The sequence below is a fragment of the Coprinopsis cinerea genome (genome assembly GCF_000182895.1).
Source record: "Coprinopsis cinerea okayama7#130 chromosome 10 map unlocalized cont3.10, whole genome shotgun sequence".
Classification (NCBI taxonomy): Eukaryota; Fungi; Basidiomycota; class Agaricomycetes; order Agaricales; family Psathyrellaceae; genus Coprinopsis; species Coprinopsis cinerea.
In genome coordinates this window covers 1,226,956-1,250,399 of record NW_003307535.1, presented here as the reverse complement: position 1 = coordinate 1,250,399, position 23,444 = coordinate 1,226,956, and the positions used below count along the sequence as shown (strand labels likewise).

General features: G+C 52.1%; 6 protein-coding genes and 2 non-coding genes across 8 annotated transcripts; 6 read left to right on the top strand and 2 right to left on the bottom strand.

Annotated features, from left to right (window-relative positions):
* The first annotated feature begins 372 nt into the window (after nt 1–372).
* Nucleotides 373–446, top strand: CC1G_20189. The gene has a single exon. It is a non-coding gene; the product is annotated as a tRNA-Ala (tRNA).
* Nucleotides 447–1,464: 1,018 nt separating this feature from the next.
* CC1G_20188 lies at nt 1,465–1,538 on the top strand. Its single transcript has one exon. It is a non-coding gene; the product is annotated as a tRNA-Ala (tRNA).
* A 563-nt stretch (nt 1,539–2,101) lies between these two features.
* Nucleotides 2,102–3,907, top strand: CC1G_09710 (hypothetical protein; the record flags this gene model as incomplete). Its single annotated transcript, XM_001834158.2, has 2 exons — nt 2,102–2,832; nt 2,887–3,907. The coding sequence occupies 2 exons, from the start codon at nt 2,102–2,104 to the stop codon at nt 3,905–3,907; spliced, it is 1,752 nt and encodes a 583-aa protein (XP_001834210.2).
* A 1,440-nt stretch (nt 3,908–5,347) lies between these two features.
* CC1G_09708 (helicase MOV-10) lies at nt 5,348–9,529 on the top strand (the record flags this gene model as incomplete). The annotated part of the gene is made up of 12 exons (XM_001834156.2): nt 5,348–6,130; nt 6,180–6,233; nt 6,296–6,944; nt 6,999–7,495; nt 7,556–7,832; nt 7,886–8,109; nt 8,166–8,286; nt 8,339–8,436; nt 8,599–8,766; nt 8,826–9,139; nt 9,196–9,312; nt 9,370–9,529. 12 exons carry the CDS (start codon nt 5,348–5,350, stop codon nt 9,527–9,529), a joined length of 3,462 nt encoding a protein of 1,153 aa, XP_001834208.2.
* A 1,007-nt stretch (nt 9,530–10,536) lies between these two features.
* CC1G_09707 (3-deoxy-7-phosphoheptulonate synthase) lies at nt 10,537–12,123 on the bottom strand. The gene is made up of 5 exons (XM_001834155.2): nt 12,059–12,123; nt 11,472–11,969; nt 11,312–11,420; nt 11,026–11,261; nt 10,537–10,947 (listed from the first exon to the last, which is right to left on the bottom strand). Exons 1-5 carry the CDS (start codon nt 12,078–12,080, stop codon nt 10,649–10,651), a joined length of 1,164 nt encoding a protein of 387 aa, XP_001834207.2. The 5' UTR covers nt 12,081–12,123; the 3' UTR covers nt 10,537–10,648.
* A 601-nt stretch (nt 12,124–12,724) lies between these two features.
* On the top strand, nt 12,725–14,372 carry CC1G_09706 (hypothetical protein; the record flags this gene model as incomplete). Its single annotated transcript, XM_001834154.2, has 5 exons — nt 12,725–13,205; nt 13,273–13,658; nt 13,722–13,965; nt 14,018–14,169; nt 14,304–14,372. 5 exons carry the CDS (start codon nt 12,725–12,727, stop codon nt 14,370–14,372), a joined length of 1,332 nt encoding a protein of 443 aa, XP_001834206.2.
* Nucleotides 14,373–14,713: 341 nt separating this feature from the next.
* CC1G_09705 (MAP kinase phosphatase) lies at nt 14,714–17,579 on the bottom strand (the record flags this gene model as incomplete). The annotated part of the gene is made up of 2 exons (XM_001834153.2): nt 14,714–15,336; nt 15,416–17,579. The coding sequence occupies 2 exons, from the start codon at nt 17,577–17,579 to the stop codon at nt 14,714–14,716; spliced, it is 2,787 nt and encodes a 928-aa protein (XP_001834205.2).
* A 1,919-nt stretch (nt 17,580–19,498) lies between these two features.
* CC1G_09704 (choline-phosphate cytidylyltransferase) lies at nt 19,499–21,510 on the top strand (the record flags this gene model as incomplete). The annotated part of the gene is made up of 5 exons (XM_001834152.2): nt 19,499–20,328; nt 20,442–20,564; nt 20,744–20,913; nt 21,149–21,320; nt 21,372–21,510. 5 exons carry the CDS (start codon nt 19,499–19,501, stop codon nt 21,508–21,510), a joined length of 1,434 nt encoding a protein of 477 aa, XP_001834204.2.
* Nucleotides 21,511–23,444: the final 1,934 nt, after the last annotated feature.

Genomic DNA, 23,444 nt, shown 5'->3' with positions numbered 1-23,444 from the left:
TCGGGCCTGGGAGACTGCCACTGAAAACTGTAGTCCGTCCATTCTCGAAGGGTACGCGTATTATTTCCAGTCAGCATCCGCAGTTCCGCTCATGCTACCACAGTCCGAACGAGTTACATACTAGGCTACCCAGAAGTTGGTACTTGCGCTCTTCTATGAGTCCACTGTTCCGAAACGCGTTAAATCCGTTGATCCCGAAGTGGTGAGCATCCTCGAAGCGTTCTTGATAACGAGAGCGGGAAGAGGCTTTGTGCGAGTCGTGACGATGTGACAGTGGACCACAGTAGGAACACTGGATGGACCCTCACACGAAGCCGATGTATTATGTGGGCGCGGATCCCTGGATATGTTTACATTGCCCAATCCCCGCACGGGCCAATGGTGTAGTTGGTTATCACATCCGCTTAGCATGCGGGGGGTGTCCGGTTCAATTCCGGATTGGTCCACTTTTTCCTGGTTCGTTCGTATTTATTTTTTTCGTGTTGCAAGTCACAGTGAAAGTTTCATCATGGCCAACTTTCCTAAACCCTCTCGCAGCACCTGCTGGGACTACCTAACCCAAACTTTGCTGCTTGTGGAATGATTGCGTTCCAAGTGACCAGCCTGAAGCGAACTCGAACAGACGCCCAGTACAATGAGTTGTAATCAACCAGCTGGTTATCGTTATCGTGTTGGCAATCAAAAAAGCTCTACTCTTCCTGAAGTTCGACTCTACCGCGTCAATATAACAGGGATAAGCATAAACAGAATTCAACCGGACGTCAGGGTTGTGTATGGTACCGGTAAGCAAGACTCAGGGCGAGTAAATACATACGGAATTGAACCAGACATCAGCGAACTTCGCGGCAAGCAAGAAGCGCGAGCAAATACACACCGAATTGAACGGGACGTCAGGGTTGTTTGTCGTAACTCAGTAAACGGGGAAATAGAGTGATAAAGGTAAGACGGGTGAACAAGTGCATACGGAATTGAACCAGGCACGTAATATCTGACTTGAGTCTACTATTGCTGCTACTCATCAAGTTTATGTTCTACGGAGAGAACTCGCACAGTTTGTCTTTTTGATGTCCTAATACACTGGAACTACCAATTATGCATCATTTACTTTATGTTCTATTGTCGTCTATTGAGCGTGGGCTTGATTATTAGTGGCTTTGGCGGCCTGGTTGGTTAGCCATTCGTGTAGTAAAATGATGCTCGTTCCATGGAATATTCGAGTACGGGAGAGCGTCTGGTGGTGACTGTCTGGCCACCAAAACCATCCCGGCGTTCCGACGTTGTTTATGCCTCTCCTCTAAACTCGAGCCCCATGTCGGAATCCATGATCAATGGAAATCCTTTCCCATTTTTTGTGCCACGTCCCTGATGTTCAGGCTGGCGCTAGCTTCAGTGATTGGCTGGTGCCCTGATGTGCACCTACTATCAGTGAAAAAACATTACTGGCAGCTGGTTTCATTGTCACACGGGCAAATGGTGTAGTTGGTTATCACATCCGCTTAGCATGCGGGGGGTGTCCGGTTCAATTCCGGATTTGTCCATTCGTTTTTCTCTTTTGGTTTTTCAAGATATATCTTGAAAGGTCATTCAATAACTAATAGAACAGTATATCGGTATCTGCGTCCTTGTTGGCACCCTGGAGTAGGGGTTTCACGGCTCGTAAATCATCTGGAATTAACTATGTACCAGGGTTGCGGGTTCACAGAGAGGAGTTTTTCCCGTTAGACTCCCTTTGGCATCGATTCTGTGGCTAGAACAGGGCCGACTCCATGAAGGGACAGCTCTCCAATAGCTGACATTTTTAAAAAAATAAGCGCCCGAGGCCAAGTTGCCGATCGGCACAACCACCCGCCCAAACTCCGCCAGGGCTTCAGCTTGGCACGCGGCTTGTTAAACTTGGCGTCGATGGTGGCCTAGGGTCTTCAACAGTGGACAACCTCGAGGACGGCATGGATTTTGCAAGGCACTGTCTTGTGCGTGGTAGTCTCCAAGTCGAATTCCCCGGGTTAGCCGGAATGGCTGAGTTCATATCGGAATGTCACACATGCCATAACGATGTCCAGGCCTCCAATCGTTTCTAGCAACAGCGTTCTGGGAGATGCACATGTCGACGGCGACGTTTGTTGAAGCACCCTGGTTATCGACATCCTACCACGGATTGGTTGCACTTGCATTGTTTACGGTATCAATGCTGATCGCCTTTAACCTCCTGGGGACAACAACCAAACCGAAATCGCCTGCATACTACGAGGACAACGACAAGATGGTCGAGGACGAAAGGCGGCTCCCACCTCAAGGACACATCTTGCATACTTCAGTGACGCATGCCCGACTGTTACCTACGCCTTCGAAACACGCATTCACGTACCCTGCACTCTTCCTGCTCGTCTCCGTCAAGGCTTTGGAAGGGGGAAGGTTGGATTGTGGGGCAGGGTTCTCGTTTAGCAACACAACCACGCGAAGGTGGCCATCAATACTGGGCATCTCTCCCAATGGGTATCTCACGAACACTGGGAAAGAGCGGACAACCATCTTGCAGAGAGTGGACGGACTGTTGCGAGGGAGACGTTATCTGGCTTCAGACCTTAGGCCACCTGGGGACGAGCAGGTTCACGACGCGTGGATGCTGACTATGCCCAGTTTGCTGGGGTGGGAGGGTATCAACCCTCTTACCGTTTACTTTGTGTACACCAAGAAGGGCAGTCACGATGTCGAAGGAGAGCCCAGCTTCAGATTCGTGCTCTTGGAGGTTCACAACACTTTCGGCGAGAGTCATGTGTATGTGCTAGAGGTTGGGAAGACAGAGGACCCTCTGGACGATACTGGATCCCGACGGTGTGAACACTTGCATGCCTCATGGTGTATTGTTTACTAATAATATTGGTGTAGCTTTGACCACCAGTGGACGTTCCGACGTGAATTCCACGTCTCTCCTTTCAATGATAGATCCGGATTCTACACCGTTGCCGTCAAAAGACCGCTTTACGCTCCTAGTACCCCCTGTCCAGACAGGGCAGCTGGGATAGGGAAGCCCGCTGTTAGTGTGCACCTGCACACGGACTCTCCTGTCCATGCGACAGGCCCAGACCTCCCCCAGAGAGGACAACTCAAGTTAACGGCTCTCCTGCGACCCACCTTGGTGACTCCCCTACTCTCCACGCGAGACGTGATGCAGGCACTCGGAAAGATGCCCTTTGAGCTCGTATTGACGATGCCAAGGATCCTAAAGCACGCATGGCTCCTGTGCTTCAGGAAGGGGCTGGGCGTTTACCTGAGGCCAGAAATGGTTTGGCCCTTGGGCAGAACTGAGGAGGCGCAGGGAGGAGGCGGGGTCAGATGGCTCCAGGAGAGCTCAATCGAGAGGTACGCCAGAGGGAGGGTCGAGAGGTTTATCGGAAGAAGGATGCAGGAGCTAAAGGCGAATGGAAGGGCCATTACAGTCAAGTTCGTACCCGCCAATCTGGCAGAGGATATGAAGATCTGGGAAACAGAGAGCAACGGGAGGCGATGTTTGGAGATACGATATCTTTCTTCGCAGTTCTTCATCGACTTGCTGGTGTATCCTTCGGCGAGCCAGGCAGCAGTTGCGGGAAGGAGGAATGATGTTTGGCAGGTGAAGGAGAGCGAGGAGGGCCTATTCGAGGAAATGTTTTCGAAGCGAACGTCACTCGGTTCCAACACTTTCTGGCAGCAAATTAGGTTGTGGTCAAGACCAGATATAGCAACAGAAGTGCCATCGAATCATTTCCTAGACGATACCCCCTTGGTCTCTACAACGAATGCATGTGTAGTGTTGGTGACGTCTGGGTTAGAGAAACTGGAAAAAGGTGTCTTTTGGCTGCTTGGAGTAAGGGTTGTCAATGACCTGAAGGACGGCGGATGGGTTGGCAGCGTGAAGAGAGAAAGTTAGCATATTAATGTATGTTTTGTATCATGTAGGGAATCCAATCACTAGTGCCCCTATCCTGAGTCCTCTCGTGAATGCCAAGTTTTTACGGTTGTTTTTTTCAACATTCCTTTATCCCTTGCCTCTCAGTTTTAACTTCGCCCTGTGTCGCGCTTTCCTGTCTTTTCAAGGACTCGTCTTAAGATTAATCCAAGTTAAAATGTATGCATGAGATTCGCATGAATGATGATCCAGCAAGAACACTCGACCACGTCGGTGGTTTTGGCCCTTGAAACTGCCACCTCGACCACCGGCGCCAATCAGTCTCTTCGTAATCCCAAGACTGTCGCGTCACGCGCTGTGTCTTCAAGTCCGCTTTCGTTTGCACCGTCACCATCGTCGCCGTCGACAGCGACAGGAAAGCTTTATGCCCACCCACCACTAAGACCCTCACCGTCGCCAAACTCGTCGTCGGCACAGCAAAACGTTTGGCAGCAGCAACAGGCTCTTCAAGCTCAGCTCGAAGAACTCTTTCGGTATCAGCACCAGCTTCAGTTACGGTTAGAGTGGGCGTGCCAGCAAACCCATACGCCTAATCAGTTGCCATCTGGATCTGTTGGATCGGGTTCAAATCCAAATCGAGGTCCTTTGGTGTTGTACGATTCGAGTTCTTTGACGACCTCGAACGGTGGATCTCCAAGGTCGGTGAGAGGATCTTCCTCAAACTTGGCCTTCGGACTGGGTTTCAGCTCTACAGCTGCGAATACCAACACTACAAAGACCACGACCTCGACGGCGCGGTCGAACGGCGCCCCAGTCATGCCGTATATGAACGCCAACGTCCCACAACAGCAGCAGTACGCTGCGTGGAGTCACCAGCAACAACAGCAGCATCACCAACAATTTTTGGCCCTTCAGCAGCAGCCAGGATATCTACAGCCTGACGCCCATGGATGGTACCCGAATGCTGGAAGCTCATCGACGACAACGACACCGCAGGTCCATCTCGTTCCGCCACCTCCACCCGGCCTGATCGCTGGCCAGTATTCCTACTCACCTGCGGCGTATTCAAACGTTGCTCCGCCACATCCTCCAGGATTGGGCGCGCCGTCAGCGTACCAGCCGACTACATCTTCGCCAATGGCACATTCGGGCGGTTTCCAACATCTCAGCCCAAACCATTCCAACCATCCGTTACCAGGAGGCACCAGTCCAATGTCATCAAAGTCGAACTCAAGTCTTTCTCCTTTGCATTCACCAGCTGGCGGACATGGGTACGGGATGAACGGAAATGGGAGTGTAAACGGAGCGATTCCGCCGAGGTCACCTCCTGGCCTCGCCAAGCCGTTGCATCTGAACGTCAATACAGGTGTTGCGTACTATCCTCAAGGGAAAGGACAGAACGTGGCGAGCCCTACGACGCCAATTGGACAGGTGTATTACATGACCCCCGCACCCGGTTCGATGGGGACACACTATGGACACGGACAGCAGCCTCAGTACGCGAATTACGGACACGGTCACCACCACCCGCACACGCAGCATCATCATCCCCATCATCACCAGAACCAACAACCCCTTCACCACGGCCATCCAAACTACCATCTTGCCCATCATCAACAGCCACAACAAACCAATCCTTGGCCGACATTGGGACAGCAGCAGCAATCGACAAATGGAGCTGCCGCCAACTCAAACGCCCAAGCTACCACGGAGATCCATGATTTTTGGAAGTCGAGGCTGGCGCCTTTGCCAGGTTTCGTGTCTCGCCCTGAATTGGCACCAGCGAGAGGTACGGGTATCGTCCACCCTGCACCGCCTGCGAATGCTGCGAAGAAAAACCCCAATGCAGTCGTGATCAAGAGGCCAGACGGAAGTGTAGTTGGGTCGGGGCCGAACAAGGACGGCGGAAAAGTGAAGAATTCGAAGGATAAGGAGAATGCCAATCCGAATGGGGCCACGAAGACGGGTCTGAAGGACAAGAAACTATCGTTGGTCCCTCCGCCTTCCTTTGCCGGTGCTATGTCGGTGGTCAATGGTGCTTCACCCAGTCGGCCCGAGGGCGAACAAGCCAGCCCGTCTGTCTCACCTTCTCCTTCGTCTCGGGGTGGCGGAGAGGAAGGTATCCCAGCTCTCTCACCGATTGACGAGAGAGAGGAAGATGAACTGGAGGCTGAGATAGAGAAACTGCTTTTGGAGAAAGACGGCGACGATGGAGGGGAGAAAGATATGGAACTTGAGGCCGAGGTGAGCTATGAGATCGATGTCGTCGATGTCAATCTGATTGGTATTTTAGGACGAGCTAATCTCCCCCACGCAACTTCACGACGAGACTGTCCTTGATATCTACGTGAATTTCGTTCCTCCTTCATGTTACCCTGAGTCGTGCTAACGAAGAATCTTGTATTCCAGGCGGATCCGTTCATCCCGCAATGGCTCAAGGACGTGCAATCCCAACATCACACCCTCGCTCCTGTGCCTCCGATCCCCATTTTTCCGTCCGTGTCATATCTTCAGAACTATCTGCCTCAAAGAATGGTGGAAGAGGTTATGAAGAAGAATATGAGCCTCGCATTGATCTCGATGCCTCCGCCTCCTCCACCGAAGCGGCATGTATGGACCCCTCCCGACCAACATTCTCCAACCGCGCGCACCGTCAGCAACCTCAATAACGCCCTTCCCCCACTTGCCATCCAGACGTACTACCAACACTTTGTCCATCTCCTCCGTTGGGAACTCGACGCTCTCGCCCGTCTCAAAGAGAACGTCGTCCTCTGGAAAATCGGCGTCCAGGTTCTCAACTGGAGGGAGGACACGTTTGTCATTTATGTTCCGAATGTGCGCGGTGATATGGACTTTGGTGGGAAGATCGGTGTGGGCGATTTGGTTCATTTGCGAGAAGTTGTAGAGCTCAAAGGACCATTGGCTGTTGGTGCCAAGGGAAACAAGGGCCCGAGAGGTGGAATGAGCCAAGAGGATGTCGACGTCGTCAGCGGCACCGGAACCGGGCGTGCGTTCGAGGCTCGGGTTACGGTTGTGAGAAGGAGAGAAGGCCTCGTTCGTGAGTGTTTCCACTTTCTTCCACAACCAGAGGAGGCTGACTCTCCGCAACCAGACATCACGAGTCCTACCCTTAAGCAGCATATCCAGACATATACTCCTCCAACACCCACAACGCAGTTCGAAGGCGGATGGCCCGTCTTTGGACCAAATGACCAACTTCCATACCTTTTCAACGTAACGTTCATGCTGAACTCAAGGCCGTTCTGCGTTATGGAGCACGCATTGGCTGCTATCTACCGACTACTGGATCCCGCGGGGGATCTTGCGGGAGGGGGAACTGGAGGCCCGAGCTATGCTCAGATGTTGTTGAAAAACGTTCAAGCTGGTCCTCCTGGCGTACCTCCAAAGCCCAGTCCAGTATCACCTGCTGGAATCCCGGTGGCGAACGGGAATGGAAGTGTGACTCCCGAACCTGTTGGAGTTAATTTGATTCAGCACTGGTTGTTCCCCGAAGAGGAGCAGTTGAGGACTTGTCCTCCTTTCCAGATTGGCGATGGAATGATCAAACCAGGAGAATGGAAAGATCACGGGCTGAATGCGGAACAGAAGGTTTGTGGTGGTTGATGTTATCCCTCCACGAATAGTTGCTGACAATGTTCAATTATTCAGTCTGCTGTGACTTCAATTGCTATGTTCCAATCCCCTGTCCCGCATTTGATTAGCGGGCCACCTGGAACGGGCAAGACCCGAACGGTGGTTGAGACCGTTCTCCAAATCCTGCGAGTACAGCCTCAAGCGTGCATTCTCCTTTGTGCACCGTCGAATCCGGCCACGGATACTCTTGTGCAAAGGCTCAAAGCCCACCTCTTGCCGCGGGATATGCTGAGGCTCAACGACCAGAACAGGACATTTGCGGAAGTCCCTGATGAAATTAGGCAGTACTGCTGTAAGTCACCCCCTCCCCATTCGTGTAAGTATTGGTTGCTAAAGGCTGCGTAGACGTCGAAAACGACAAGTTCGCCCTTCCACATTGGAAAACGCTTCTAAAGTACAGGGTTGTCGTCACTTCTTGTTTGGATGCATCGATTCTCGCGGCTGCCCAGTTGACCAATCTGAATTTGATGCATATGGAAGATGAGCTCGTCAGTTCAATTCATCCTAGGAGGAATCAGTTCAGTAAAACGGTCATCGAGCCCCACTGGACCCATCTCTTGATCGACGAGGTCGGTGGTCTACGGTTATTAATGACACGAATGAACTGACAATGCTTTCTGACCAGGCTGCACAAGGCTCAGAGCCTGAACTCTTGATTCCCATCTCTGTAGTCGTCCCCCACGCGCAGTACGTTGGGAAGAAAGCATTCGTGCCTCAACTAGTGTTGTGCGGAGACCCTAACCAACGTGTGTAATTCCTCTCTGGTCTGATCCAACCAGTTCTCTGACGTTCATACAGTAGGTCCTATCGTCACCTCTGAAGAAGCCAGGGCGGGCGAGCTCGATGTCTCGCTGTTGGAGAGACTGTTCGAGAGGCCATTATACGCCCAGGCCAAAGTGCGCGGCAATGCAAACCGATACCCTCTTTCTTCTGCTTCTGGCGCCGTTGCAGGGCCAATGGTGCCTGGTATTGTTACATTACGACCCTATACTAATCTCGTCAAGGCAGGTGGTATTTCTTTTAATCTCATTATCGCACTCTAACGTACTTTGATACAGAATTACCGAAGCCATCCGGTGATCTTGATGCCACCATCCGCGATATTCTATAATGATACATTGGAACCCTGCGCAAAGAACGGTACTGTCACTTGGAGAAGGCTTCCCGTGCCTCACCTGCCCCTCAAGTTCATAGGACACGAGCATCCCGAAGCTACGAATGACGAGGTATGCTCACTTCACACCTTCAATAGACCTGGCAAGTGCTGACTGAACTTACCCTGTAGCGAGCCACTTGGTACAACAAAGGCGAGATCCGCAAAGTTGTGGACACCATCAAATCGATGTTGGCGGATAATCTACTCTGTACGCCTCCCCTTCGTCCCGCTGACATTGGCGTGATGGCACCGTGGAGAGAGCAAGTCTGGAAGTTGCGAGAGGAACTTAGGAAGGAAAAGCTGCATGCTGTTGATGTCGGTACAGTGGAGGATTTCCAAGGCAGGGAAAGTCGTGTCGTGATCATCAGTTGTGTGAGGAGTAATCCTAGGTTCCTGGAGGAGGATGCAAAGAGGGGCTTGGGTATTTTCTGTGAAAGGAAGAGGTGAATGGTGGTTTCTGTTGGATTACCCGTGGCGCCTGCTAATACTCTGCTTTTAGGATGAACGTCGCCATCACGCGAGCTAAAGAGCTCCTTGTGGTTGTCGGCAACGGAGCTCTGCTGTCGCGCGATCCTTATTGGAAGAGTTTCTTGCAGTTCGCACTCAGGAATAAGCTGTGCGTCTGTTCATTTCCTACCGATATATATGTTCCTGACTGATGCCTGTGTTACAGCTACGAAGGTCCGGAACTCAGTCTCGAATCGGACGGAAACTATATCTCGCGTTTGGAAAGCCAACTCTTGTATGGAGGGGACGAGGAGCTTGATCCTGAGGAGCAGGGGATCCTCATGGCTGGCGGTGTCGCCCGTGAAGTCTTGAGGGAAGACATGTGATCGTCGCGCAAACGGGAAAAAAAAGTAAAATAACCATCTCTCTGGACTCGGTTTCTCGTCTTGACTTGTATCTCACTCTTTGTCCTTTCCCTCCCGTGTTCCTTCAACCTTATGCTTTTTCTTTTCTTCCTTTTTCACCAGGATTTCCCGAGCTCTCTCTCTCTCTCTCTCAAAACATCATCGTCCCCGATCAAATTAATTCGTACATTTATACCCTTGCTGATACTCACCTATTTACTTATTACTGTCCAGACCTCTCCACTTCCACTGTCGTTACTCTGTTTCCTTCCTTGCCAATACTCGCTGTCCTTGTTTGCCCAACCTTCGTTTCTCGTCCTGAAGTTTCGTCTCTCGTCCTCTCGGTTCCCGTTCCTGTGCTTCGGTTCTCTTCTTTCTCAACTCAGTCTTTGTTTCCTCCCCGTCTGTCTTTTTCTTGTGATTCACCCACCGCCTTCCTTGCTTGTAAAGTACGCATACCGTTTGATTTTTTCGACTACCGCCAGTAATTAATAGTTCTCGTGTCTATACTAATGTATAATGGTTGCACTTTTGGGAAGCTGCTTAATCCACCGATGTGAATGAACTCGCGAAATGCGCTTGGGCCTATGGTACGCCGCACAACTAAAGCGACACAAGCGCGGAATACCACTCGTATAGCAGCATGTAGGTATGGAAGTAACGGCGTTTAAATCGATGTGGTGCCGGGTAAGCAACCTCGAGACTCAGATGCCAGCTTCGACTGGCTGGGTAGCACTCTTTGGGCGCCTATTTATGGGTTATCCCCCAGTTCAAGCCTCGTAAGGTCATATTCACAACCAAATGTGACAGTAATTTGGAACGAGGTGTGGACTGGGTCACCATTCATTGCGTCCTAGGGGACTAAAGTGGCCCTGACTTGCTTCGTCTGGGCCTTCCAGCGTGTCGATAGCTCGATTTAAAAGCTGATACTCCCCTTGTTTAATTCACTCAGGGCCAGAAGAGCATCGCAGCCGTTTTATCTCAAATTTCACTTGATACAGCGAAATCGAACGCGATAACACTACAAGCATACAAATACATCGAAAGGGTTTAGATGGTATCTAATCAGGAGGCATAGGCATCCTATCTCTCGCATGTCCTCTAATGAACACCATTAACAGCACCGCGCAATTCTCTCCTCTTTCCAGCAGCCTCGTTCAACTCGTCCAACATCTTCACAGTGGTCTCCCAATTAACGCAGGCATCAGTGATACTCACACCATACTTCAAAGCATCCTTGCCCTCCGCCGGCACATCCTGTCTTCCCTCATTGATGTGGCTCTCGATCATCACACCGGTGATATGTCGAGACTTGGATTCCGGGGAAGGATCACGGAGCTGCTCAGCAATCGAGTGGACAACGAGGGGTTGGTTGGCGTGGTTCTTCAAAGAGTTGCCATCTGCATTGATGGGGAAATGATAAGATCGTGATTAGCGCCCGTCACCAATCAAAAAATCAAGTCACAAAGGATACGCACGGCTGCAGTCAATCATGATACTTGGGAAGACGCCCTTCCTCTTCTTCTCGATGTTCTCCACGGCCTTGGCGACGTGTTCGGCGGAGTAGTTAGGTCCCGAGTTTCCTCCACGGAGGATAACGTGGACGTCTTGGTTGCCACGGGTTTTGACGATGGCGGCGAGACCTTGCTCGGTGACACCCATGAAAGCGTGGGGGTTGGAAGCAGAGGCCATGGCGTCGATGGCTACTTGAACGCTGTATATGGCTTGTTAGGGGGATTTAAAGCACGGAAGGGCACGACGAACCCGCCATCAGTGCTGTTCTTGAAACCAATAGGGAAGGAGACACCGGAAGCAAGCTCTCGGTGAAGCTGGGATTCGGTTGTTCGTGCACCAATGGCTCCCCAGGCAGTGCCTGTTAAAAATAGTTAGCCAGATACTCTACGCGGCAATAGAAAGCACTTACAGTCAGCAATGTACTGCGGTGAGATGGTGTCCAGCAGTTCAGATCCCACTGGCACGCCCAACTCGGTCAATTCGCAAAGCAGTTTCCTCGCCACCCTCAATCCCTTGTTGATCTTGAAGCTACCATCGATATCAGGGTCGTTGATCAATCCCTTCCATCCAACGGTCGTCCTGGGCTTCTCAAAGTAGGCGCGCATGATGATCAAAAGGTTTTGCCAGTCTGGGATTTTGCTCTTGAGGAGTTTGGCGTATTCAATGGCTTGCTCGGGCGAGTGGATGGAGCAGGGGCCAACAACGACGAGGATACGGTCGTCCTGACCGGCGAGAATGCGGGCAGCTCCGCGTCGAGCTGTAGCAACTGTTTCACGGGATGCTGGTGACAGGGGAATTTCATGGCGGAGGAGAGCGGGTTGGACGAGGGGGTCATAGCCGAGGACACGGCGATCCTGGATGTTGTCGAGGATGTCCTCGCCATTAGACTCGGAGCGTGCAGGGACGTCTGGCATTTTGTACGGTCAAGGGTTGCAGAAGGAACATCGAGTATTTAACGAAGTGATTAGACAGGAAGACTGGAAAGTGATAACTTACCAAATCTGAATGGAGCTGCCATTTGTAAAGGCTTTTGGGTGGAAAAGAGAGAGTGAAGTAGACGATAGAAATCAGGCAGAGGTCCTAAATAAAAACCTTTGATTGACATCCCTAATTATGACTCGATCGGCCGACAACAAATGAGGTCAGTCACGTGCAAACGCACATTACCTCCGTTCGGATTTATATCCGACTTAAACCAGATAGGACAAACGTTGCAAGAGCCAATGACACACGAGATCGATGTCACTAGCGGCCAAGGGCGTCTGGAACCTGCTCAAGAGGAAAAGAAGAGCTAAACGGCCACTCGAATCAATAAGAGTTGACACCCACAATTCAATTGAACGTTGGCTTGTGACTTACTATGAACGTGAAGTTTTCATCTCACACCCTATTTCCGCAGAACTGGGTCACATCGTTCCATTAATGTCGGCGGCTCGACGATGAGGATCCTTCAGAGCAGCTCTGACCCTGTCAAGAGACCATCTCCTCCCCAGCAAGCCCAATACTTAAGCGCTTCCAGCGCCTAAACCGCCAGGCACAGAACAAGCGTGGACCCACAGCCGCAAACTCCAAATTCCCAAACACCAAACACAGCGCGATCGCGATGATCTCATCACCGACAACCCTCCCTCATCGTTCCCTTCCGCCACCACCCACCACAAAATGGCTCCCCTAGTCAACATCCAATTGAAGCCAGCAGCAGGCTGGTGCTTCAAGGTCTCTTCTCTAGAACCTGGTCTCCTCCCGCCACGCACACCTCAACCACCACCAAATGCCCAAACAGCCTCGTCCTCCTCCCCAGGCGGTCTCCTCGAACCAACCGCGAACCAACCAATACCTATCCCAGCGGGCATGAAAGTCTTTGTGAATATCGCATTCGACAAGAACGTACCTCCACCTCCACCTGGGTCCGAGGAGGCCATCCAGGCAGCAATGCAGGGTGAAGCGCCGGTCGAGAGCATCCAGAAGGCGAAGAAGGGGAAAGAGAACGTGAACGGCGGGTGGTACGTCCCCATCATCGTCTCCGAGCCCCGCTTGGACAAGGACAAAGCCGGCAAACCGTCGTTGGTCGTGGATTGCATCTACAACAACGAGGTCAAGTCGAGAGCACTGCGAGATCCGGCTTTTAAACTCTTTCTAGAAGGTTCGTCTTGGCCCAGTGGCTCTGATTTCAAATGGGTCACTTATCCGTCCAATCCTATGTCCTTCAGAACTGGCACTCCAGCGAACAGAACACCAGACTTCACTTGCGTTCTCCCGTAAAATCGGTCGACCAAACATCCTCTCCAAAGGGCCTCTCAAACCACGTACCGTCAAACTACCCGCGTCCCTCCTTTCCTCCCTCCCCCCTCCGGATCCCTCAGAAATACCCGTATCCGGCGAGAATGGTATTGCCTACCACCCAGATGCCATCCCATTAGTGAGCGTCGAGAGGAACGAGGATGACTGGGCGCCACCTCCTCCACCTCCCAAAGGGATCCTCAAGAAACCCGCAATCGAGGTAATCAGTGAGGAGAAGAAAGAGTTGGACTATACATGGAGTTGGGGGAAACTTCCTTCTGGCAAACTCCAGATCACAATCCGAATTCCTGACCTGGTATGTACCCACCTGACCTTCACTCCCCGTAGTGACGATTAAGCGTTAATGTTTCGCATTCAGTCTACATCCTCGATCCGCCAAAACCAGACCCACCTGGATATCGAACCGCGCCGATTCATCTTGTCTATAAACGAGGATCCCGAGAGCAAGAAACCAGCTCAGGTCATCTCATTAGACCGAACACAAGCAGACTCGGATTTGGTCAACGCCATCCACGCGAAAGCACGAGCACGCGTCGCAGAGGTCACAAAACCTCTTAAAAGGGAGCTGACCTCCCTGAAATCAGCAGTCGAATCTGCTACAGGTTCGTCTCCCTCCTTTCTGTTGCGCCCAGTCATTGATGTTAACTTGCGCAGACGAGAAACGCAAGGAACAGCTGAGAACACAGGTGAAAGAGAAGGAGGCAGAGATCGCGAAGAAGAAGGACCATGAACTCTCGGAAGGCGACAAAGAAGTCACCGCAATGTTGTTGCTCAAGCGGGAGAGGGAGTTCGAAGTCGATGAAGCTGTGGCAGAGTGGAGAGTTGCGAGCGGGATTTTGGTTGTTACCTGTTAGAGGACACACCGGTCACGCTCCTGATCAGAAACCCTAGAGTCGAGTTCCTTGAATGAGTGGCTTACTTGTACATCGCATTTCTACAGCCTTGGAGGCAAAGCAGGACTGCCTTTGCGATTTACGAAGGGCACATTGAGATAACAAAGGACATGTAATGATAGTGGTTCAACGATGAACATGCCAATGGATAGCGCGAGACAGGAGTGAACGAGAGGAAGACAATATGGGTAAACCGACGGGAAATGATATAAGTATGTAGTGCCAAACAGACTCGAAAAGGAAGTAAAGTGTCACGGATATTGAAAGCACCCAAGTACTGTAACAAGAACAGTGGAAGAGAAAGGTATCAGACAGGATGTCAACGAACAGAGAAGGACAGCAGACAGAACACCAAAAAGATATGTACAAAGACGAAACCGGATGCACCAACAAAATGATCCCATCCAAGTCCCTCACAGCCAAGAAACCAAACGAGAAAAAGGGGGAGAGATCATGGCTACGAATTGACCACAAAACTCTCCAACCCAGCTTTACTAACCCTCCTCATAGGCTGCAACGTGCTCTCATTCACAGGCGCCCTCCTCGCATGCCTATACCTCCCATGCGCATCCTTAACTTCAACCTCCTGCGCTGAATCACCTCCAATATTCACCCGATCCATAACCCCACCCGCACTCATCGGCTCCCTCCCACTATCCATCCCAATCGCAGGCGGAAGACTATCCCGCACATGCGTCCTGGACCTCACAAGATGCCCATGCGCACTCCTCACACCCGCGCTCCCATTCACACCCATCCCACTCGAGCTGGCGGCATTCCCAGACGAAACAGCCGCAGCGAAGCCCTCCTGCATGTCCACAGCCGTACCCGACACCACCGGTGCAGATGGCTGAACTCCCACAGACTTGTTCCCCAGTTCCTGCTCTTCAAAATTCATCAGTTCAGAGACGAACCCGATGTTGGGCGAGATGCCTTTGCGCCGTTCGAGAACGAAGGCGTAGGCGCGGGAGAGCGTCCAGCGGTTGGCGTGGATGAGGTAGGCCATGACGGCCGTTACAGAACGAGATTTTCCGGCTTTGCAATGGACGTAGGTTGGGGCGGAGTGTAGACGTGCGTCATCTAAAGGGACGAGTTAATCGCCGCACAAACAATACGAAAAAAGTAGCCGTACCAAGGAAATCACAAACAATCCTCACACCCTTGGTTATATTATCCTCCTCAACCGTATCCCTCATCGGTATCCGCAAGTACTTCTCAAACACCTCCCTCAACCCAAGACCCTGATCATCATCACACTCTGCCGCAATATTCAAAATCCTCTTCACACCCAAACTCTTCAACTCATCCACATGCTCCTGACTCGTCAACTCGGGCCCAAGGTACAAGAAATTCGGGAGAATAGTCGAAACAGCAAACGTAGGGAACGCTTCTTCCTCTTCACTCGTCGAAGGCGGGTTGTCGAATTCAAGATCAAAGCCGGCGTCTGGGCGTGCTGTGGGTGGCGGATCAGGCAGATGGTTGGGGGCGAGGGAATGGTTGTTTGAGGGAGGATGGAGGGAGAACGATCCGGATCCCATCGGGTTGGGCGAAGGTGGTGGGGCAGCATCGAGATTGAAACTAAAGCTACTCGCAGCTTTCGGCGTCCCAGGACTATGCGGGGGCGTAAAGAAGCCCGTTACACGCCCTGGCTCAGCAGGGTACGCAGACATCGGACCATGCCTCGAAGGACTGATCGGCGAGTGCGTCGAATGCGCCAGCTTGAGATGCGAAGGCGAGGTGGGGACTTGCAGCGACAACGTAGGCGGGGCAGCGAGCGTAGCCGACCGCATGGGCTTCGTTCGTAACGAGAGTTTGGGGAGGTTGGTGTTGATTTTTTCCATGGATCGCGTATCGATTTTGCGCAGGTTGGGCACGCTCGGTCGGCGTGGTGGTGGTGGACGACGGAAGCCTGCTAAAGACGACGGGGGTGGTGAAGGACTCGGGTCTTCAATACCGGCGTGCCCGCCATTGAGATTGGGTGAAGCCCTTAATGACGAAGAGGAAGATGAGGCTGGCATGACGGGTAGAGGTGATGGTGCAGGAGGAGGAATCGGGGAAGGAGGATTGGTCGAAACGGTCGACGAAGGCTCCAGTTCAGGTAATTGTCTGGACCGGTACGTTGTTTGTGTATCCAACTGAAACAACCCCACGCTGGGTTTGCGAAGGGTCTTTTGTTGCGGGGTTGGGTCGCGAGAAGCCGCCGCATCTGCCGTAGCTTGGACCCCTCGGCTACTCGCCTCTTCGCCCGACAGAATAAGTGTCTGGAGGTCAGGGTCGTGCCCAGCTGACGAGATTCCGCCTTCGAGATAGTGAACAGTGCCATAACTGAGCAACGGCGAGATCACCGGGATGATAGCCCACGCCGTGGACCCAACATTGTTCTTGTCATTCGGGTTCATATCATCGTCGTATATCACGACGTCCCCATCCCAAGCTCCACCACCCGGCTTCGCGATGAGATCCTCCCAAGTGGCCTTGCCGTACTCGGTCGTGATGTACTGCTGCAGCGTCTCGAGCGATTGGAAGCCCCCGCCTGGCTTCTTGCATCTCTTCAAGATGAGCGATGGGATAGCGATATTGATACTCGAACGGATGTGGAATGCCTCGTGCGCTGCGAGGGAACGTGCGTCTATCAGCAGAGGACGCCTGCTGGAGCGTAGCCGGTCATAGAGAGATTTGGCGGAGATGGGGACAGCTTGGGGTCGTGGGGTTGTTGTGCCGGATTTGCTGGGCGACGGCCCTGATAACGAGGAGGACGTCGGTTCTGCTGTAAAGCATGGCGTTGTCGTACTCGAGCTTGCGGCAAATATAGATTGATGGGGTATTATCTCTGAAAGGGGTGTAAAGTAGGAAGACAAGGCAGATTCTGGGGGGTTGCTGGAAGCTGCGGAATCTGGTGGATTGGGCAAGGTCGAGGAACGGGTTGTAGGAAAAGGAGGGAGTGGCACATCGCCGTCGAGGTTTGGCTGGATCTTGAGGTCTGTGCGAGAGCGTATCGGGCGAACCTTGAGGTTCTGCTTTACGCTCCTGCGAAGCTCATCCAGATCAGCGAGTTCTTTCTCGATTTCGTCTGCTCCAGGCCCTGTAACTCCTTTGAAGCCATCGATGGATTCTGGTGACGAGAGCTGGAGAGTGTCTTCAAAGACGTCGTTGTCCGAGTCGTCGTCGCTGCTGTCAGCGTGTTCCTTGACCGGCGTGGGATCCGTCTCGACTTGTATTGAGGGTCTCCGTTCCAGAGCACCTGAGATGTCGAGAGTGGGTGGTCGAAAACGTTTCCCGGAATTCGGAGTCCTAGCGGACGGGGGAGGTTCTTGTGCCAGCATTGTGGGTCTGTTGGCGAGAAAGAAACCTCAGGATCCAAAATATGATAGACGCTCGGGAAAAAAGGGAATAGGGAAAGAAGACAAGATCAGGGAAAGAGAGTAAGAAGACTCATGATGCACGCACAGCGCTCACAGGGCCTGCCCCGTCCATCACTCGACACTTGAGCTCCAAACAGTCGCAATTCACCCTGAAAAATGATCTCGTTTCAGATTTCCCTTCTCTTTCCTATCTCCCTGTAACTTTAGCTGCCACTTTGCTTTTTATCCATTATGTCGCGTTTATTTCACTTTCAAAGCCCTCTGACGTCTTTGCTGCTAGTCCTTTGAACCAGCTGAGTTTGAAGTGAAGGAAATTGGAGCAATGACTCTTGAGGTTTTTGGCTTGGTTGCCATAACATTCAGGGGTTGCCATCGGCCACTTTAGCCCCGCTCGGGAACGTTATCCGAATGGGTAACGCAGATTGGCGTCCAGGCCAAAGCTCAATAGATATTGGAAATTGCATTGAAGACTCTACGGAGAGAACCCAGCCTTCGGCCGTGACAGTAACGCCAGGATTGTTACAGCAGATGGTATTGTACAATAAACCTGCTGTGCGCTTGGGTGGAAAGCTGATGCCCACGACACGGAGACAGAGCATATTCAGAAATCGTCTCTGCACGGTTTTCTGGCGAGAAACACAGTTCGTCCTTCATGGAACTCGGGTAGGCGAGGCAATAACACCCCGCCCTTCACAGCTCTGCTCAGCCATCCTTGAGCCCACCATATCAGGCCTTCTTCGACCTTCAAGAACGACATTTGACCGGAAATCTGATCAATGGCAGTGAGTTTGGGTCATGCTACCCCCACAGCACATAAACATAGCTAACTGACGTTCATGGTACCGGATATAGTGATGCATATGATGTCGATGGTCAAGAATAACCAATCACACCATTAAGCCATCCCCAGTGGACTCCAATGGAGCACTCTGGACAATAACACCGTCGAGTATTTGATCGGCACAGGCACAGGTTCAACCGTAAGGCGATTGCTCGAGGGTTGATTCCAGCGCCGAGTTGACTACCGAGGAGAGTGATAGCCTGGGAAGCGCTCACCTGGTGCCAGTCGCTGAGAACGAAATCCAGGTACCGTGCTTTACACGCATTCCCGTCGCGAAGCTGGGGTGTGTACTCGAGTACATAGGTGGGATGGAGGGGGCGATTCTTGGATAGAATTTGCCCGAGCAATTGACTCTCGCTACATATCACCTCACCCAGACGACACGGCAATGGAGAACACAAGGCATCCTTTCAACCGTCGGAAACGGAAAGGGCGAGATACGAAGAGATCTGCGAAGGATGATACTAAAGAAGAATCAAACGACGCGTCTTGGAGCTGGTGGCAAATCGCCTGAGCGCGATCGACGCGACATGTCCGGCGCGCTATCTGCGTCCTTGAAGGTTTTATATCAATTGGTTCTCAGCGACTCAGACACTCCAGTTTAGGAATTCACCATGATACGCAATTGAAAGAGGCTTCAGAGGCGCCCTATTTGCAGAAGTGCCTACCTAGGATTCACACCACCAAGCCAACTTTTAGACTCGCTAATGGAAGTTGAAAACTTGATAACAGTCCGAGTCCATGGTAATCTGGATGGACTGCATTTGAAGACGAGACGTGGACGGCCTACGATGATGTATTATGGAGCGCCGCTGATATTTGCACCCAGCCTCTGTCATGACGCAATTTTCTCCAAGGTACGAGGATGACCATGCGTGGTGAGAGGGCGCCTACGCCTTGGGTCGAGCCCATCGAGGGCTCTGGAGCGTGCGGGATGATATGATGACGTAACTGCCAAGAGGAAAAAGGATATCATCGATGGGCTTCCGATGTGGCAAAGCAAATGATTTTCTTGTGTTAACCGGGAATTTATAACACGATGTCTTCAAAAACTCTCCACTCAAAGCGTTCCTTTGGCGGAAAGCTACGGATGGGAGCTGCACGCGTCGACTCACCCGCATACGACGCTTCCGAAGAAGACAACGACTACCCGCTCACCGACGACAGCGTCACCGGACACCCAGCCCGCACCTCAAGGAATAACCTTGTCCCGTCCTCAAGCTCCTCATCTTCTTCAAAACATTTCCATCACCAGCCCTCAGCCACAACCCCACGCTCCCGCTCGCACTTGGCCCTCCAGAACACCAACGACTCGGACCAGTACACCTCAGGCGTCGACTCACCCACCTACGACGGCGACATAGAGTACAGCAGCGCAGCAACAACAACAGGCCTTGGTCTTCGTGTATTTGGAGCATCATCTGAACAGAGTATCCTTGATACCACCACCAGCAGTTCTCGGCCAACGATGGGATTGACAACGTCGTCCAGCAGCGGGGCACATACCCACCTGGCTGCCTCTCGAAGGGAGGTGCCCTCCACGCCCTCGACGTCCTCCCCTATAACCTCCAACGGCAACTCGCCCAGGATCCTCCCCTACGCCCTGACCGAGCCTGCCGTTCCGAGCATCACCGCCAACACGTTCAACCCAGCCTCGCTCACCCCGGAGGACATCCAGGCCTTTGTGAGGAAGGCAATCGACGACGGGCCAGAGGGAGAGGTTGATCTAGGATTTGACGGCGATGCCGGAGAAGGAGAGGGAGGAACCAAGCCTCCAAGAAGCAAGAGAGGCTATCAGATCAACGAACCGCCAACAGATAGGCCTATTAGAGTCTACGCCGACGGCGTATACGATCTCTTTCACTTTGGGTGCGTCCAAGTTCCAGAATATTCCATTTATTTGTCCCATCTCTCGCTCGACTCTTGACTTTCGCCCTCCTATCCCGATTGATCTAATCTAATCACAACTTCAATTCAATCAGGCACTCGTTACAACTTCGACAAGCCAAACTCTCTTTCCCGAATGTATACCTCCTCGTTGGTGTCTGTTCTGACGAGCTCGTTCATGCGTACAAAGCAAGGACTGTCATGACCCATGCTGAGCGGTACGTAAAACTCCACCTGCATTTTCGAATGCGTCATTGACGTTTTCCCCTCTCTCCTGCAACGGCCCTATCCCCATCGCCGCAACACCCTGTTTGGGAAATCACACTCATGGTGGCCCCTATCCCCGAAACTCAATCCGCTCCAAAACGCGGTTCGACGCGTTTGATGATGAGAACAGACTAGAAGCTGTTCGCCACTGCCGTTGGGTAGACGAAGTCGTTCCGGACGCGCCGTGGGTGATCACCCAGGAATTCCTCGACCAACATCAAATCGACTATGTCGCCCATGACGAGGAAGCATACCCGAGTGTCGGACACACGGATGTTTATGGTTTTGTCAAGGAGCAAGGTGAGTTTTCCATTCATTTTACATCTACGGGAAGGAATAGGGGGCAGGGATGCACGTTGGTGACGCGAAGGCACGTTCGAGTGTCCTTCTGACCTGCTGCCCATTCAATACCACCATGGATATTCGTCGGTCTTTCATTTTGTACCACGTTCATTCCATTCCCTCCCGAACCCTCCTACCCTTCACCACCCCCACACAAACCAATCCGCTAACACTCCTCCCCTCCCTCCCACAGGTAAATTCATCCCCACCCGTCGCACACCCGGCATCTCAACCTCCGCCCTCCTCTCCCGCATCGTCAGCGGCTACCGCAACCGCAACTTTGACGACAAACTGCGCAAAATGGGTAAAGAAGAACTCCAAGCGGAGGGGAGTGAGTACGACGGTCTGAGTAGGATGGGCAGCAGGTTGGGTAGTAGGAGGGGGAGTCGGAGGGGGAGTGTTAGTGGCGACCACAGTCAGGGTGGGAATGTCAGTTCTAACGGGAGTGCGGGTGGAAGTAGGGCTATTGGAGAAGTGAAGGAGGAGCAGGTGAAGGAGGATACCAAAGCAGAAAAAGAGGGGGAGAAGGAGGGGGAGGAGGAAGTGAAACAGTAAGCAAGCGCCCTATTTGAGGTCGTGTTTAAGTTATTGGATATCTGTGGTTCAGCTGTATATTTGTTATGGACCGAGGGTCTATTGTAAAGATATCGCAATAATGCACTTGTATTATTTCTTGGATTGGTTCGGTTGACGCCAGGGCATTTCAGTCCCCCCTCAAGGCGCTCACTGCGGCAGCCAGAATTTCGAGCGCGAATTGAATGATTTGCCCTTGAGGGCTACATGTCGGCGTCCCTTGCGCCGCCAGTCTGTGTTGGATGGTGAATCTTTCTGGAACTGAAAAGACCCTGACGGTGATCGGCGCTAATGCACAGCGCGCAGGGATGCCTAAATAGGCTCTCCGATTGATATTTATGTCGAGTTCGTATGTAGAGCGGACTCGCTACACCTGGGGTCGATGCTTGAGTGTGAGGGTCTATCTGGCTGTACAGGGCCAGGTTGGACTGGTGGAGAGATTTTAAGTAAGTCACGGTATGGCAAGCTTGTGCGAAGAACGGAGCCGAAAGACGAGGTTTATATTTGGACTCTTACTTACTACCCCTTCATCATACCCGCAGCGGCAAGCTCTTCCCAAGGGCGTTCAAGAGGATTGGCGGAGTTCAGGAGTCCTGACAGTCGGGGGAACGCACGCGCCACTTAAAGTTACTTGATATCCTCACGAATCCGCCTATCAAGCGCGTGCTGTAATCTTCTTTTGTCCCGCTTTCACTGCAGCTCCACAGATTACTGAATTCCATAAAGACTTGTGTACTACACATTGCCCTCACGTTGACCCATGGGACTCTGTGAAATATATTTATAGCGCCGTCTTCGGTTTGGGCAGTGGGTGTGCGTCATTGCGATTGGGAATTGCATGCGTTCAATTTCCTTCCCTCTTCGAATTCTATCGGTGGTTTGACATTGGAAGCCAACTTGAATGCCGTTCGTTCCGTGGTGGAACGGCGAACTTGTGGAAGTCACGGTGGACATATGCACTAGATTGAGAGTGATCTGATCCATGATTCGGGCTGGCTGCTTAGCGCTTATCTTGGATGACTTGTCGTCTGCCATGCGTACTCGCGTAGCGGATAGCCGACACCAAACTTCGAATTCAACCGGCTGCTGGCACCAGGGAGAAGCTCAAGGGCAGCAGAAGCCAGTAAGGACACTGCAGCTGATGACTGCAGCCCGGTAGATTTGTCTCTTCTGCCCCTTCACCTATTGGCATGCCATACGCTGAACAGGAAGATTAGGAAGCGAGGGAATATTAGTCAAAGCGGGGTGATCATCGTATGCAGCCTGGGAGTGCGTCGATGCGAGCTTTGGCGCATATACCATGATATATGACAGGGTTCCAGCTGGAACGTTGAAGAATATATCGTCCGACAAACAGTCACTTACTCGAGCCAAGAACGAACGTGACCGCCATGGGACTCGATAACGATTCAATGGACATTTATAGGCTCCACCGATGGACTTACCCGGCGGGTGGAAGGCATAGCTCGGAGGAAATTGAAAGAGCAGTTCGTTCATGACTGTTGTCGACTGATCTGTTGCGGTGAGGAAGGTCTTCTGAGCTGTAGGATCCGAGGATCACAGCCTGTCCTCAGTTGTCAGGCTAGTCTCTTTGCATAACTAACGAGGTTCGTTGTCAGACCAATTGGTGAGATGTAGCTGCTTCTGGGGAATTTCGATCAAGCACCGGAGACATAGCGTTCGTGGACTGGACTGCAGAAACACTCTACTAAATAGCCTTCGTAAAGCTGAGGCTTAACGCTGCCACTGGAGTCCAGCATTATGATGTCTGGCCGGCGATTAAAGAAGCCAGTTTCCACCTCTCATGCTCCGATGATTTTGAAGACTGAACTCTAATTCTCTCCACTTCATAACACCTTTCCAAGCCCGCTACATGGAAGAACCAATACAGGTTAAAGAATCCACCTCCGCACACA